Source organism: Protobothrops mucrosquamatus, unplaced genomic scaffold (assembly GCF_001527695.2).
Source record: "Protobothrops mucrosquamatus isolate PMUCROS unplaced genomic scaffold, P.Mucros_1.0 scaffold659, whole genome shotgun sequence".
Classification (NCBI taxonomy): domain Eukaryota; kingdom Metazoa; phylum Chordata; class Lepidosauria; order Squamata; family Viperidae; genus Protobothrops; species Protobothrops mucrosquamatus.
Genome location: NW_015386948.1, coordinates 242,705 through 258,477, shown reverse-complemented (window position 1 = coordinate 258,477; position 15,773 = coordinate 242,705). Strand labels below are relative to the sequence as shown.

The 15,773-nt window shown below is 43.0% G+C and overlaps 1 protein-coding gene across 1 annotated transcript in view; it reads left to right on the top strand.

Moving 5' to 3' along the window:
• ZMAT4 (zinc finger matrin-type 4) overlaps nt 1-15,773 on the top strand; it is a 73,989-nt gene that overhangs the window by 19,270 nt on the left and 38,946 nt on the right. Inside the window, exon 3 of the mRNA XM_015817977.2 lies at nt 13,252-13,408. Coding sequence (XP_015673463.2) covers nt 13,252-13,408 — 157 coding nt within the window. The remainder of the gene's footprint in view (nt 1-13,251; nt 13,409-15,773) is intronic.

Below are 15,773 nucleotides of genomic sequence, written 5' to 3'. Positions count from 1 at the left end.
TACCCAGGTCGTTACAACACAAAAGACTAATGGGCACACAGCCAGCACCTCAACTACTCAGGATGTTACAAAACAGCCGAACAATCCACAAACAATAACTCCAACACAGCCAACCAACCCACCTACAGCAACAAAGCCAGCACTCCACACATCCCCACCAATATTTATAGAGAGACGGCAGCTCCGATCACACTTTGCTTGCACAAGCACGAAGCCAAGGACCCCAGCCTGAAGATGACGAGTGGGACCTCGTCGAAACGTCACCAGGATACTCTCAATCTTACACGGGAAAAGACCCGAATACGCCAAGACCTGTATATATATACGTACATACATACAAACATACATACATATATAAATCCTTTCATTCCCCACCTATCAATTAGAACTGAAGAAGCTTCTTGGATGAGAAGCCAAATGTTTTCAAAGAAAGAGACCAAGAAAGTCCAGTGGCCTTTTGGAAAAAGCATCTATGGGACTGTGGCAAATGGCTCTTAGCTCGTTTCATAAGTAAAAATTCTTCTTTTCATATCTTCTCTAAATCACTTTCAAACCAAGTCAGTCCCTTGAAGTTTTGCCCAGCAGAACTCTGCCTTGAAGTCCTGGCTGTTTATTTTCACAAGGGGCTACAGCAGAATGCAAGAATAACTGGAGGAAGCTGGTGTCTTAACAGCACACCCTTAGAGAAGGAATGCACGCGGAGATGAACATGATAGGAATGCTCAGAGAAAGACTCAGCCTGAAGGATAACTCCAAGTTGATCCGTAGCTGTCATAGCTTGAGAAGATGGTAAAAATGAGGATATTTTTTGAATAATTTAGCTATCTTCTTTCTCAAGCGCGAAAGCATTATTTTGCACGTAGAAGGAGAAAAAGAAAGCAGGAGATGTAACTTTGGCGCAGTATTGTAGGTGACTGTGATGTTCTGTCCAAATATGATGTGTGAGTTGAATCCCAGCGTCTCTTTCTAGCCTGCCACGACCTCATTTGACTTGATTGTTATCAGCCGATAGACAAATTCTCTTGGTCTCATATTTTTGTATTTCCTCCACTCATGATTGGTTGAGACTCTTCAAAGGACTAATCCAGGGGTGGCAAACTGCCGGCCCACGGGCCTGATGTGTCACGACAAAACTGCCAGCAATGGGGAAAAAGCTCCGATACGTCGCACGATGTCACGTGACGTTGCGAGTTTGACATGTCTGGACTAATCAATCCAGTATGGAGAAAGAGATGGACTAGTCAGAATAGGGTGTTAAAACATTACTGTTATACTTCCTGTTAGATATTAAGTCAGTGATTCCCAGTCTTGTCTTCATGATGGACCTCCTTAAATACCATTTGTGGCCACAGACCATGGCCACGGACCCCTAAGACTTAGCTCAAAATTTAAATCATAACATTTCTTCAAGGTCCAGGTTTATAAGCAACAGGCTATTTCAGTATAGGGTCACATAGTCTTTTAGCTCTGGAGTAGCTGCCCTACTAACCAGACTGCTATGCTGATAGTCACTCATCTGTGGATCCAAGAGTAGGGCATTCTTCTCTTCTGGTTTTCAGGAATAATCTTCATTTTCAGGAATAATCTTCCCAAAGATTAAATAGCTCCCCTCCCCCCCCATATGTTTTCACCGAGCACTTATCTATTAGTTGGGGCCTTTTGGAGATTTTATCTGTTGCCTTGATTGCTGTTTACTTTTTATCTCAATGGTTGGCATTACTGTTTCTTTAAAAAAAAACTGCGCAATTTTGTCCCGTACTTTATTCCACTTATTGTTGCAATTGGGTTTTTCTTTAAAGAAAAGCAAAACGAAAGATGCTGTAAATGAGTAAAGTGTTATGATAGCAGCTGGGAAAACCAATGCGACTGAGCAGGAGAAAGGAGGAAAGGGGGTTACACAAAGTATTATTTAGATAATCCCCACTGCTGTCCTAAAACGTTAGTATCTCAGCCTGGCAGACAGCATAAAGGATGCTTGGCAACTTATTTTATGGGATTTGATTTATTACACGCAGCTGTCCCTTGCAATCTAAGAAAATTAAGACTGCAAACCAAACTGGGCTGGCTATGCTATAATCATGGGGCTATCATAATTTTTTTTAACGATGCATTTTTCCTGGGGAGAATCAAGAGGACAGGCATGCGGGAACTGCAGTGGCAGAGGCTGTCTCATTGCAGGAAAAAGTGGACCTGTGGAGATGCAGTGAAGGTGCTTGTGAAGAAATATGCTCGTGGTTTCTTTTGTTTCCAGGCTAGGCATTAATCCCACCTTATTTAGTTTGGATTCAAAAAAAAAGTCCCCTACATTTTCCTCTCCTCCAGGTTGTGCTGCATTTGATGGAAGGGCATTTGCTTTTGATCATTACAAGGAGAAAAATCCAGAGATGTTCTCGTGTATGCAATGAGAAGGGCTATATATGAATTTCCTGTCCTTTGCTGTGCATTTATCCCACCGGCCATCTCCAGCTTCCCTGGCTTCTCCCAGACTTGCATATAATCCCAAATTAAGACAACAAGGTGAAAGGTTCAAGCAGCCAAGGAGACTACAGACAGATATTTTCCCCGTCTTTTGGTCTTCTTACCTTCATCACGGGAGACGGTGTGCATTCCAGTTGTACCTCTCTTTCTGTTTTATTTAGACTTCGTGGTCCGACATTTCATCCTTCTTTTCTTTAACCATTTGTCACATCTAAAAACTGTATCGTACTTGGAAAGGAGAAGGTGGACTTTCGATTACCGTCTACCACTCGGGAACTGTATTAGAGGAGATTTGAGTTAGCTTAGGACAGTGGTGGCGAACCTATGGCACGCGTGCCAGAGGCGGCACTCAGAGCCCTCTCTCTTGGCACATGCGCCGCCGCCGCCAGCAGCAGATCCATCAGGCCACTGCCGCCGCCCAGAGCAGGAGCCCCACCCAGCACAAAGGAGGTGAAGCGGCCGACTAGCAAGCTCAAGTAGAGGTGGTAGAGCAGAGGTCACCAACCATTGTCGATTGGCGGACCGGAAGAAAAGGGAGGGGGAAGCATTTTACATTTGTGCGTGCAAGCATGGGGCCGCGAGCATGCACGTGCTGCAAATGGGGTGGGGGCTAGTGCCTGCGTGATACTCTGCCCCATTCTTGCGTGGTGCAGCGCCTTGTATCTGCACCCCATGGCGTGCCGGCAGTCGTTTTTGCACCTTGTAGCACGGTGGCCTATTTTTGCGCCCCTGGTTTTTGCGTGCCAGAGGCGATACTCAGAGGCGCTTCCCTGCCCTCCCGTGAGGGCACCACAATGCTGGCACTTTGCGATAAATAAGTGGGTTTTGGGTTGCGGTTTTGGGCACTCGGTCTCTAAAAGGTTCGCCATCACTGGCGTAGGACAATGTTTTTTTCAACTTTGGCAAATTTAAGATGTGTAGACTTCAACCAGAAGTCAGAATGGCTGGCTGAGGAATGCTAGGAGTTGAAGTCCACAAGTCTTAAAGTTGGCAAGTTCGGAGACCCCTGCTTCATTAGGCAAAGAAAATGGGGAAACTGGACAAGACAGAATTGGGGCTGTGGAGTGGAAGGAAAATTAGATTCTACCTTGTCCCTGCATTTATTTGTGTTTCAAAAAATAGCAAGACATTTTTTCATTTAAACGGCATTTGAACACCTCTCTTTTGCTCAAAAGGCAGGTTTGGAAATGCATGTTGATACATTTAAAACCAATCTTTTCCAGATCAAAATAAGTTTCAAACCCCTCGCTAGTCTACCAGTTGTGAATCAGGTCGCTTGCTATTAGAATTGCTACAAAAAAAAAAGCTTCCTGAAGCTTCTTTCTGAATGCAAGCAAGAAAGAAAAATTGAATAATGTGTTTCTTCATCCCCAGGGGGAAAAGCTGGGAGAAATAAATTCTAGTTAAATGATTGTTGCATCAATCACAAGCATTATAAGGCTTCACATTGCCTTTTGTTCCTCTCAGCTTTATCTGGCCCCTTGTGGCCCTGTGGTAATTGAGTAGTGATGAGCCTCTAGATTTATTTCATCTCAAGTCTACTGAAATGATGTCTGTCTTCCACACGATCCCCATAAGTAAAGAAGAGCTTGCAACGTTTCACAAGACATTTTTCCAAAGTTTATTCCTACTGCTGGGACAGAGTCCCCAGTGGCAGCTGAGCAGGGCAGTCCCAAGGCCTCAGAGGCATGAGGGGTAATAGGGCCACAAACAACGACAGAGGGAATTTGTACAAAGAGTGTCTTTTGTATATCTGACTTGATCCAGATGGATCTCCAAGGGGACTGCCCTGAAGTCGGAAAACACGATGACATCATGAGAGGGACCTCAGAGTCCTAGTGGACAATCCCTTAAATAGGAGCCAGCCATGTGCTGCAGCTGCCAAAAAGGCCAACACAGTGCTGGGCTGCATTAACAGAGGGATAGAATCAAGATCACGGGAAGTGTTAATACCACTTTACAAGGCCTTGGTAAGGCCACACTTGGAATCCTGCATCCAGTTTTGGTCACCGCGATGTAAAAAAGATGCTGAGACTCTAGAAAGAGTACAGAGAAGAGCAACAAAGATGATTAGGGGACTGGAGGCTAAAATGTATAAGGAACAGTTGCTGGAATTGGGTATAGTGTAATGAAGAGAAGGACGAGGGGGGACATGATAGCAGTGTTCCAGTATCTCAGGGGCTGCCACAAAGAAGAGGGAGTCAAGCTATTCTCCGAAGCGCCTGAAGGCAGGATAAGAAGCAACGGATGGAAACTAATCAAAGAGAGAAGCAACCTAGAACTAAGGAGAAATTTTCTGACAGTTAGAACAATTAATCAGTGGAACAACCTGCCTCCAGAAGTTGTGAATGCTCCAACACTGCAAGTTTTTAAAAGAGACTGGACAACCATTTTTAAAAAATGGTGTAGGGTTTCCTGCTTGAGCAGGGGGTTGGATTAGATGACCTCCAAGGTCCCTTCCAACTTTAGATGATGATGATGATGATGATGATGATGATGATGATGATGATGATGATGATGATGATGATGATGATGATGATGATGAAATTACAAAGACGTTTTAACAAAGGGCACAGATTATTAAAGAAAACCAGTCAAACTTCGTAAAGCAAATAGGTCAAAATCTATTATTGCCTATGCATGGAACAGACCTTCTAAGAGAGTGAATGGCACAAAAATTCTGTAACCCAAGAATTTTACTAGATCCTTTAAAATCAAAACATAATCTTTGATCAATATATTTAAATCTACTGTTATTCCGTGGTGGAGCCATATCTGAGGTCCTGCTGTTGACCTGATCCAGATTTTCAAGGAAGGATGCAGCTCTGTATTTCTTCAGACCATGACATATTGGATATCAAGTCATAGTCACTGTTCTGTAAAGAGTATCTCTCTATTTCATTCGTACAAAACCATTTGGACAAGGTCCACTGAGTCTGGGAGATTTATAAGAGGCTGTCTGGAGATTATATTGGCTTATTTGTGCACCTTCATACACTGCAACTTTTGGCCAGATAAAAAGGGGTAGCTCGCTGTCTTAGGTGACAGGCTGAAAATAATTCTATATTGATCAACAGCCCAGTCTCTGAAATCTTGAACAATTAGTAAACTGTACAAATTTTTGTAGTCTTGCTCAAAATCTCGTGAGACTTATTATTATGGTTTTCCCAAAGGTGCTTTTTTTTTTTAAAGGCAACTGATTTTTGTTTTTCCTTGAAGATGTTTAGCTTTTTATCCAAGAAGCTTCTTCAAATTCTGAACTTCAAAACCGAAGAAGCTTCTTGGATGAGAAGTGAAAAAAGCACCTTTGGGAGGTCAGCCAGATATTCGGACTGGATTTGGCATTTTTGTCCACCTACCTATCAAGTCCTTCCCAAGGACCTGGGATAGGCAGATAGGGATACGTTAAAGGTATTGTCGCAGGATGTAAACCTGTTCTGAGTAAAGCTCCCTTTGCAATTGTTGGTAATTTTGTCAATGCCGATGGTGTTCAAGTAGTGCTCCAGTTGTTTGAGATTGCACCCAAGGGACCTATTAGTATTGGTATTGCCTTCAGTTTCTTTTGCCACAGTCATTCTATTTCTATTTGCAAAATTTTGTTCTGTTCTAAGAGTTCTTTCTCTTTTATTCCGCTATCTCCGGGTACAGCCACTCCACTATTATTCCCAGGTATGCTATCTGACAATGATCATGGGCAACATGGCGCCCTCTGGCACCACTTTGCTATCCCCTCATACCAATTCTCTGATTTACTGCTCTTAGTAGTGCACATCTTAGTGGAGAAAATCCAACAGAATCAAGTCACTTGGACTACTAGAGCAGGGGTCTTCAAACTTGGCAACTTTAAGACTTGTGGACTTCAACTCCCAGAATTCCTCAGCCAGCCTTAGCTGGCTGAGGAATTCTGGGAGTTGAAGTCCACAAGTCTTACAGTTGCCAAGTTTGAAGACCCCTGGACTAGAGCAACCCTGACAACTTGAAGAGCGCTTGGACTTCAACTCCCAGCATTCCCTACTGAGCATGCTGGGTGAGAAAGCATGAAGGCCTCCCCACACAGCTGTTAAATTTGCATCCACACATTTTCAAGCGGGAGAAACGCTGGACCACGGAATCCACGAAAACTAAGGAGTCGTGAAGGACCTGAGAACAACATGTTTCTTTCCTGGTTGTTAGATGTTTAGGAACACTCTCGCATAAAATCCAATTGTTCCCTTCTTTAAATCTTTATGAAAGACCCCAAAATGGGGAAGAGAAATATGAAAGCTATTTAGCTAGCAATGGAGGTCTTTGAATTCTCCCACGAGGCTCTTGCCATCATTTCCAGTGGTAACATCTGAACAAAAAACCACAAAAACCTGGCTGATGGAATAGGAGAATCCTGAAACTGCTGCAATCAATAATGACAGTTATCTGATTTTGAAGGGGAATAATCTCAGTAAAACCCAGGACAAATGCCTCCCAAATGAGCCTGGGTGTGTGAGAAAAACAACAACAACAACAACAACTCCAGCCACAAACACTTTTCAAGCGTCTGTCGAGTTTTCAAACAAGATCTTTATGGGTGATTTAGTTTGAGCATCGTTGGATGTTGATGTGTGAATTCACAACAATTTCTTACTGCACTTCAACTTTGAAATTACTTTGAAATCATCCCCTAGGGCCCGAGACAAGAAGAAAACTTAATATATAAAAGGAGAGAGAGAGAGAAATAGGAAAGAAAAAAACCAGGGCATTAAAAAGAAGCTTTTTTCCCCCTGCTAACAAGCATTTATATCTCCTCTACCTGAAGACATTTCCCTTTATTTTCTTCTACTGAAGGCTAATGATAAACATATTTTATGTTGAAAGAACTCCGTGTTGATGCTTCCATCTCAGATGAGAGAACGGATGGAAACTAATCAAGGAGAGAAGCAACCTAGAACTAAGGAGAAACTTCCTGACAGTGAGAACAATTAACCAGTGGAACAACCTGCCTCCAGAAGCGGTGAATGCTCCAACACTGGAAGTTTGTCCCACTTTCTACAGGGGGACAATCGAGAGCATCCTGTCATACAGCATCACAGTCTGGTTTGGAGGCATCCCTGCTTCAGACAGGAAGGCGGTGCAGAGAGTGGTGAGAATGGCCGAAAAGATCATTGGCAGTTCCCTCCCTCCCATCCAGGACGTACCACAGAAGCGCCGCTTGAGCAGGGTCCGTAAGATTATCTGGGACACCACACATCATCTTCACGACCTGTTTTCCTTGTTACCTTCTGGGGGGAGGGGGCTTCGTGGTATCCGAAGCAGAACATCCAGATTCAGCCCTAGTTTCATTCCATACAGCATTAACTTTGCAAACTCTCAAGCTTCCTCCTTCCGTTACATATTCAAGACGGACAATATGTAATATTTATTTGCTACGTGTATGTAGGGATGTGGGTCTATACATATGTTGTTCATAGTATGTTTAGGTGTGTGTCATGTATGTGTTTCACTTTGAGAGCGGGCAACTAAATTTCATTTTTGATGTGTGCCATTGTGCCCACAGTATAAAAATGACAATAAAGGTTATCTTATCTTATCTTATCTTTTCAAGAAGAGACTGGACAGCCATCTGTCCGAAATGGTGTAGGGTTTCCTGCCTGAGCAGGGGGTTGGACTCAATGACCTCCAAAGTCCCTTCCAACTTTATTATTATATTATTAAAAATGCTAGAAGTGCAAAGCTTCCGGAAACAAATCCTCGGCCAGATACCGAACTGAGATATGGGTAGGAATGGGGCTGCTATTACCTTTGAAGGACCCTGAGAACTGCTGAGTGTTTCTATGCCATACCAGTTCAGGACTTTTGCTTAGTTTTTAAACAGCGATCTGCTTATTCTAAAGATTACACCTGTGGTCCGTAGACTGCTGGGGGGGGGCACACGATGTCGTCACAAGGAGGGTCGCAAATATTAGATGCAGCCTAATGCTTTAAATCTTGAGTTAAGTTTAGGGGTTCGTGGCCTAGTCCGTGGCCACAAATGTATTTAAAGGGGTCTGGGGTGAAAAAAAGTTTGAGAACTATAGTTTTCAGCTCTTTCCTCCTCAAAATAGGAGGCATAACTAATTTTCAGCAATTATGATTGAGGAAGACCCAAGATCAACATTCATTTCTGGGCCATAAATTGCTCGCTCTGGAATAAAAATCTTATTCTGGATACCCAGGGTACAAAAGCAAAGCTGCTACATTTGCAGATTTCCACACCTGCCAAGGAGCCAGGTTGAGGAGATAGCTCCAGTTTAGGTGGAATTGCCACCTGTGGTCTGAAGGGCAAACCAACAGAGGTTGTGGTGCTGGAGCAGCACCAGAAGCACCATTGCAATGTGCTGATAGGGATGGCTGCAGGACACAGAATAACAGAATAACAGAGTTGGAAGGACCTTTGGTGGTCTTCTAGTCCAACTCCCTGCTCAGGCAGGAAACCTTACAGTATACCACTTCAGACAAATGGTTGTCAATATCTTCTTAAAAAAAACTTCCAGTGTTGGAGCACCCGCAACTTCTGGAAGCAAGTCATTCCAGTGATTAATTGTGATCTTCTAACTGTCAGGAAATTTCTCTTTAGTTCTAGGTTGCTTCTCTCCTTGATTAGTTTTCATCCATTGCTTCTTGTCCTGCCTTCAGGCGCTTTGGAAAATAAGTTGCCCCCCTCTTCTTTGTAGCAACCCCTTAAATACTGGAACACTGTTATCATGTCACCCCTAGTCCTCCTTTTCTTTAAACTAGACATGCCCCTACACCCTTTTGTAAGTTGCTGTAAATTTGGGTCAGGCAGATTAGGAGTCACGCACAATTAGGAGCCTTTCCTGGGGAATCAGCCTGTGAAATGCTGCTGTTTGCCTTGCGTTGAGTGATTGGGCCCCCGCCATAAAAGAGATGTGATGCAAGAAAACAAGCGCTCGCTCTTTTTCATCACGCTTCCCTGCTTCGGTACAGAAATCCAAAGCTACTTTCTGTTGCTGGTCTATCCAGTTTTGTTTTCTGTATTGACCGGCATCGATTGATTCTGCAGCAGGAATGTGTCAGTCTTTTTCAGCTGAGGGTCACCTTCCACTGTGGGCTGTGTAGTGGAGCACTGGAGTTTAAAGTGAGCAAAGCACCCTTTTCTCCCTAACTGTGAGGGTATGTGGGAATGACCTTGGGGGGAGGGAGGCTACCTAGAGATCAGTCAAATAAGAGAAAGCATAAACTGCAGCTGCATAATGGGAGAAAGCAACTCAGAAGGCTACCCAGCCCCCCACCCCAATCCTCAAGTTCTCAGGCTATGAAAGAGACAGGAGATTTGTGCTTTCAGACTTGCAAGGTTGATGTCAGCCTTCCCCCGATAAAGCAGGCAGAAAGCTATGATCAGAGGAACAAATTTTACTTTATTGTAAGACTATGTTAACAGAATCTTGCAAGGCTGAAAATACAAATCTCTTTCAAAGCTTGGGAATCTTGGCGGTATCCCCTTCTGAGTTCCTTTCTCTGCTCCTTATGCAGCTGTGGACTAGGCCGTCTCTTATCTGAGTGTTCCCCAGGCAGCCTCCCTTCCTCCCTTCCCCAAGGTCATTCCCACATCCCACCTCTTTTCTCTTTCAACTCAGAGGATTCTTTTCAGTCTTCGGCAGCAGTGTTGGAATAATTCCTGGGGGGATAGGTGTAGAGAAGAGTTTGTCACTGTCAAAAATTATATTCTTTCATATTTCACTTGATCAGACTTCTCCTAAGTAAATCTGATTAGGGCTGGACTAGAAACCCAGTGGCTTGCAAGATCGCTGGTGTGTAATTATATTTGATAAAATGCAGTAGGCAATCTTTCCTTCTATCACTGTGCAGGGTTAGAAAACTTCCAAGCTAGAACTTTCTCTTTTGGTTGATGATTGGTGTGATGTGATTGATTATTTTTAAATGGTAGAGGGGGGGAAAAAGTAGTTTTAGAAAGATATTGTACCACAGAGGAGGCTTTTAGCAACCTTTGTTTATAAATCTTCCTAGTAAATTGATGGTAGGAAGCAATTCTGTCTGGCGAACTAATTAGACCACTGGCCTATTTCCTGATAAAAATAAGCATGGAACTGCTGGATTCTTTGTGCAGGCATTTTCTGCTGCTAATGTGGAAATATCAGCTGCCAGTTGAGTGTGTCTGTTGACAAATGACTTTAAAATGTCCTCTCTTCAGTCTTTTTTAAGGTTGCTAGAAACGCTTGTTTTAGCAGCTCTCTTTAGAATGGGAAGAAATCTATGACCGTTACTGATGCAACCGAACTTGCACCGATGGGAGAGGAGAGAAACGGCAGTGCGGTTCCAAAAATGACAGTTATCAAGCCCCAGGAATTGGTGTTCATCCCTCTGGCCTCCATTTCTCCTTCCATGCTCCATTTAGTGCCAGGCAGAATTCTTTTGCATGTAATTTTCTCCTTGCATGTTCCCCTCGATCCGTTTGATGAAAGTCAGTTTGCTTTTTGAGGTTCTGTAGAAGAAGTGTAGAAGCTTGGTGACATTTGCACAGGTAGAGTGTCCTGTTCCTAAGCTGCTTTAGTGATGAAGGTGACCCACCAGGCGAAGGGGGGATGGGAGTAACTGCCTTTCTCTGTGGTCTTCTGGCTTCTCTTCTTTACTGCTAGCAACTCGTCTGTGGGCCTCGTCTGTTGAGATACACGTGGCACTAAAAAGGAGTCTTGCTTTTTTAAAAATACATATATTTGTTCCTTTATTTTTAATATAAATAACTCAAGGCAGGAATATACCGAATACTCTTCCCTCCTCCTATTTTCCCCACCATGACAATCCTGTGAGGTAGGTTGGGCTGAGAGAGAGCGACTAGCCCAAGTTCACCTATTTGGCTTTCATGCCTAAGGTGGGACTGGAACTCACTGTCTCCTGGTTATTGGCCCAAAGCCACCCATTTGGCTTTCATGTCTAAGGCGAGACTAGAACTTAACAATCTTCTGATGATTGGCCCAAAGTCACCCAGCTGGCTTTCATACCTAAGGAGACTAGAACTCGCCATCTCCTGGTGACTGGCCCAAAGTCACCCAGTTGGCTTTGGAACTAGAACTTACAGTCTCCTGGTTATTAGCTCAATGTCATGCAGCCGGCTTCCATGCCTAAGCAAGGACTAGAATTCACAGTTTCCTGGCTTCTAGGTGAGTGCCTAACCACTACACCAAACTGGCACTTTTTCCTTCCTTTGGTGCAGTGGTGGGATTCAGCCAGTTCGCACCACTTCGGCAGAACCGGCAGCTAATTTTTTGTTGCCCAAGCCCAGAATGGACTTCCGGAAGCGGCATCCACACAGAGAACCGGTTGTTCCCATATTTGAATCCCACCACTGCTTTGGTGCCTCTGCCTAATCAGTTTCTTCCCTCATAAATTGGGTGGAGAAATTTGATTTTTTTTCTCAGTTCTGGCACTACAACAGAATAATGCCATTATTTTCAGCCTAGTTTATATAGTGCACTCCAGATCACTTGCCTTTAAGAGATGGGATTGATTAAACCCTGAAGGCATAGTGACATTTGCTGTCGAAGAGGTAGAGTGTAAATGTTCTGCCAGTTGGGTGTGTGTGTTGATTTTTTTTAAAAGTTGTTTTAAGAGCAAGAGACTCTAATGCGTCTTATTTTGCATTCTTTTGCTTTCTTTTTCTCTGTGTGTCTCAACTTTGGCAACTTGAAGATATGCGGAACATCAACTTCCAGAATTGCCTAGTCAGCCTTCTTCCCATCATCAACCATGCATGCTGGCTGGGGAATTCTGGGAGTTGAAATCCATGCTTTTTAAAGGCACCAAGGCTGAGAAACACTGCTCTCTCTGTGTATTTGCTCCTGAAAACTACCATTTTGGTGGGGAAATCTCTTGGAAGTGAGTGCATCTTATAACCTTAACTCAAATTTGGCATTTTTTGTGCTTATGGCTTGGGGTGGGCCGTAGACTTTGTCTTTCATTAGAATCTTGAGAAACACCCCCATTAAAGAATCAATTAAAAGTATGAAAATATTAAAGCATTCATAAGCCCGTAAAATTGTCTTGAATAGCAAAATGGAATGTCTTTTCACACTTGTAATGACTCTGGGTTGGAACATGGTACATTTCCTTGATTTAGCAGGGTAAAATAAGGCAGAAAAAGGATATATTCTGCAGCTGCTCTCAGCACTGCTCAGAAAGGCTAGACGCTGGCAGATGAGCTAAGATAGCAGACACTGCTCTTTTCAGATCCCAGATGCTGACATGCAAAAGTAGGCAAGCTGGTGGGATCAGCAATAATTTTGCCAGATTTCAGCTATCTCAACTGCAGGATTTGATGTGATTTCAGTGTAGGATTTTCTAACCTTATAAGATTGGATGATCTCATGAAATCCATCGGGGCAATACCATTTTTTCATACGTATGTATATCTTTTGTGATTTTAACGTATACGCCAACTCTCTTTTTTGTTGGGTTTTTTTGTAAACATACCTTGTCGACGTACGCACTTGTGTTTTAGAAGTTTTTGCTTGAATTCCTGTTGCTCTCGCTTGAATCCCTACAATCCTTGGGGTGGAGGTCAGCTGTCTGGAAAAAAAAAGGTAGATGCTGGAAGTTTCTATGCACAGAAGGACAATTCTCCACATCCCCCTCTAGTCTCTTTTCAGATTCCATGCATTTCTGAAATCTCAATTCAAAATCAGGCATCCAAAATCAGATCTATCTGGCGTTTGCCTGCAATTCGTGCTCTCTCTGTTGCCTCACCATAAGCCAATCTCCCTGTTTCTTCCTTCTTGTCTTCTCCAGGGAAGCGATGATGATTCCGTGGATAAGAACAAGTGCTGCACACTCTGCAACATGTCATTTACCTCAGCGGTGGTGGCTGAGTCACACTATCAAGGGAAAATCCATGCCAAAAGATTAAAACTCTTGCTAGGAGTGCAGCCGACTTTAAAAGCTACTGGTAAGTCCAACCATGCTGGTAAGACATTGCGTATGTGTAGGCACCCCAAAAGAAGCCAATAAGATATCATTACTCTTTGCTACAGCAGCTTTTTAAAAATAACTGTGCTGACTGGGGAAGGAACCTCTGATGAAATTGTGATCATGGCCATCTACTTAGATTATTTTTAGAAGAGAATGGAGAACTTCACGGGCGATCAACCTATCAACAGTTCTCAGCTTTGATGTCTCCATGCTATCACAGAATTACAGAGAGTAGATTTTAAGAACTGGCTACTAGAAGAAAGCTATTGTACTCCCATTTTCCTCCTTATGAACTCCTCGATGCCTCTGGTTGACCACCATATGACCCAGAAACCTGGCTTAGATAGGCCATGGTAACCTCAGGATTCTTCTTCTGCTCTTATGAAAACTAAGCTATCTGGAGGGCAATGCTGGTCTGTAACTGTAATAAAAATTAACTGATTGATGTGAAAGGTACCAAATTGGAAACCTGGAGTAGATGCCTACTTCTGATATGTGTATAGAAGGAAGTTCTTCTCCACTACACTCAGTGTTAGAACTCAGGGTCATCCATTAAAACTAAATAGGGAAAGAGCTAGGAGAGAGTTTAAAAAGTAGTTCTTTCCATCATATAAACTAGGGACTTGTCTAAGATTTTTAGGAATAGAATAGAAATAGGAGTAGGAGTAGGAGTAAGAATAAAATAGAATAGAATAGAATAGAATAGAATAGAATAGAATAGAAGAGAAGAGAAGAGAAGAGAAGAGAAGAGAAGAGAAGAGAAGAGAAGAGAAGAGTTGAAAGGGACTTTGGAGGTCTTCTAGTCCAACCCCCTGCTCAGGCAGGAAACCCTACACCATTTCAGACAAATGGCTGTCCAATCTCTTCTTAAAAACTTCCAGTGTTGGAGCACCCACAACTTCTGGAGGCAAGTTGTTCCACTGGTTAATTGTTCTAATTGTCAGAAAATTTCCTCTTAGTTTTGGGTTGCTTCTGTCCTTGATTAGTACTCCTCCCAGCATTACTGCGTTGTTTGTAGATAATGAGAAACATAGCTTGGCAGATTTCGAGGGCAAGAAAATGAGGAAGGCTTGATCTACATAACCATCCATCAGGTTCTGTCATTCTGAAAGTAACTCCATTTGCTTGAAATGTACTTGTAAGTTTGACACTCCTCCCTCTGGCGATGCATAACCTGTTCTGGAATTGCCTTTCGCTCCGTGAATGCATTTATATCTCCTTCCAGCATCCCACAGAGTAAAATATCATTTTACTTTTAACTTTGCAGAGATGTTTGGGGGGGGTGGGGTGGGGGAGAGAAATTCTTCTTAAAGAGAAGAAGAATTTCTTCTTTGGTTGGTTGGCCTCCTGAATTTTGTCTGATGCTTCAGCGTCATCCTCCTCTGCTTAGACTATGCAGACACCATTAATTTTCACATTTAAGAAATCAAATGTCAGTAGCAGCTCATTTAGCCATTGGAATGTCAATTGCAACACTCGATGCAACGTTCTTAACATGCAGAGAAGCTACATTTTCCCAATGCTGTGCTCAAAAGCCCAAATAGGAGAATAAAAGGGCAAGCAGGAGCTGCAATAAAGTACCCTGCATTTTACACTTGCATTTCCTACTTCTAAGGGAAAAATCCCATGATCACAATCGACCTAGGACTAGCGCTGTAAACATGTTGTGTGCCTTATGTTACAGCTGCAAATCTGCAAATCCCATTTGGGGCAAACTAAAAATAGTCATCTTGGTGCGGTAGTTTGGGATAGAAATCCCCCGCCACTAGCCACTTGGTTAGGACTAATGATAGTTGGCGCTAAGATATCCACTATAATGGAATGTTGTCTGGATTCCCAGGAGAGAGGAAGAATGCATTCCAGAGGAGCAAGAGATAGGTCGGCTCAGATAATTTGTGTGGAAGAAAGAGTGTTAAGACGGCTCCTCCCTAATAGTTCCCAGATGCCTTTGATTGATGTTGAACTCCAAAAAATGAAGAAAGACACGTCAAGACTCTTCTAGGTGGTTTCCTTCATGGTTCCTCACCTATAGAGAGAAATCTTGCCAAACTAAAGTCCTCTACTTGCACCATGAAATATATATTTTTGAAATTACTAGGAAGGAGCTTGTCTACTACAGCTTCTGAAGAGCTACAATGCTAAATTAACATAGCCATGAATCCAAGGCTTCATTTCTGGAAGGGGAATCTGCTTTGAAGCCCCTTTCCAAGCGTTTGCCCAAGCTGAGATTTTTGATGTGGTCTAATGAGGAAAGTAGTAGATGTTATGGTTCTGGCTAATGAAACACTTCAAAAGGCACTGATTTTCCTAAAAGTCATTTATTGTTACAAAATGTCGGCACA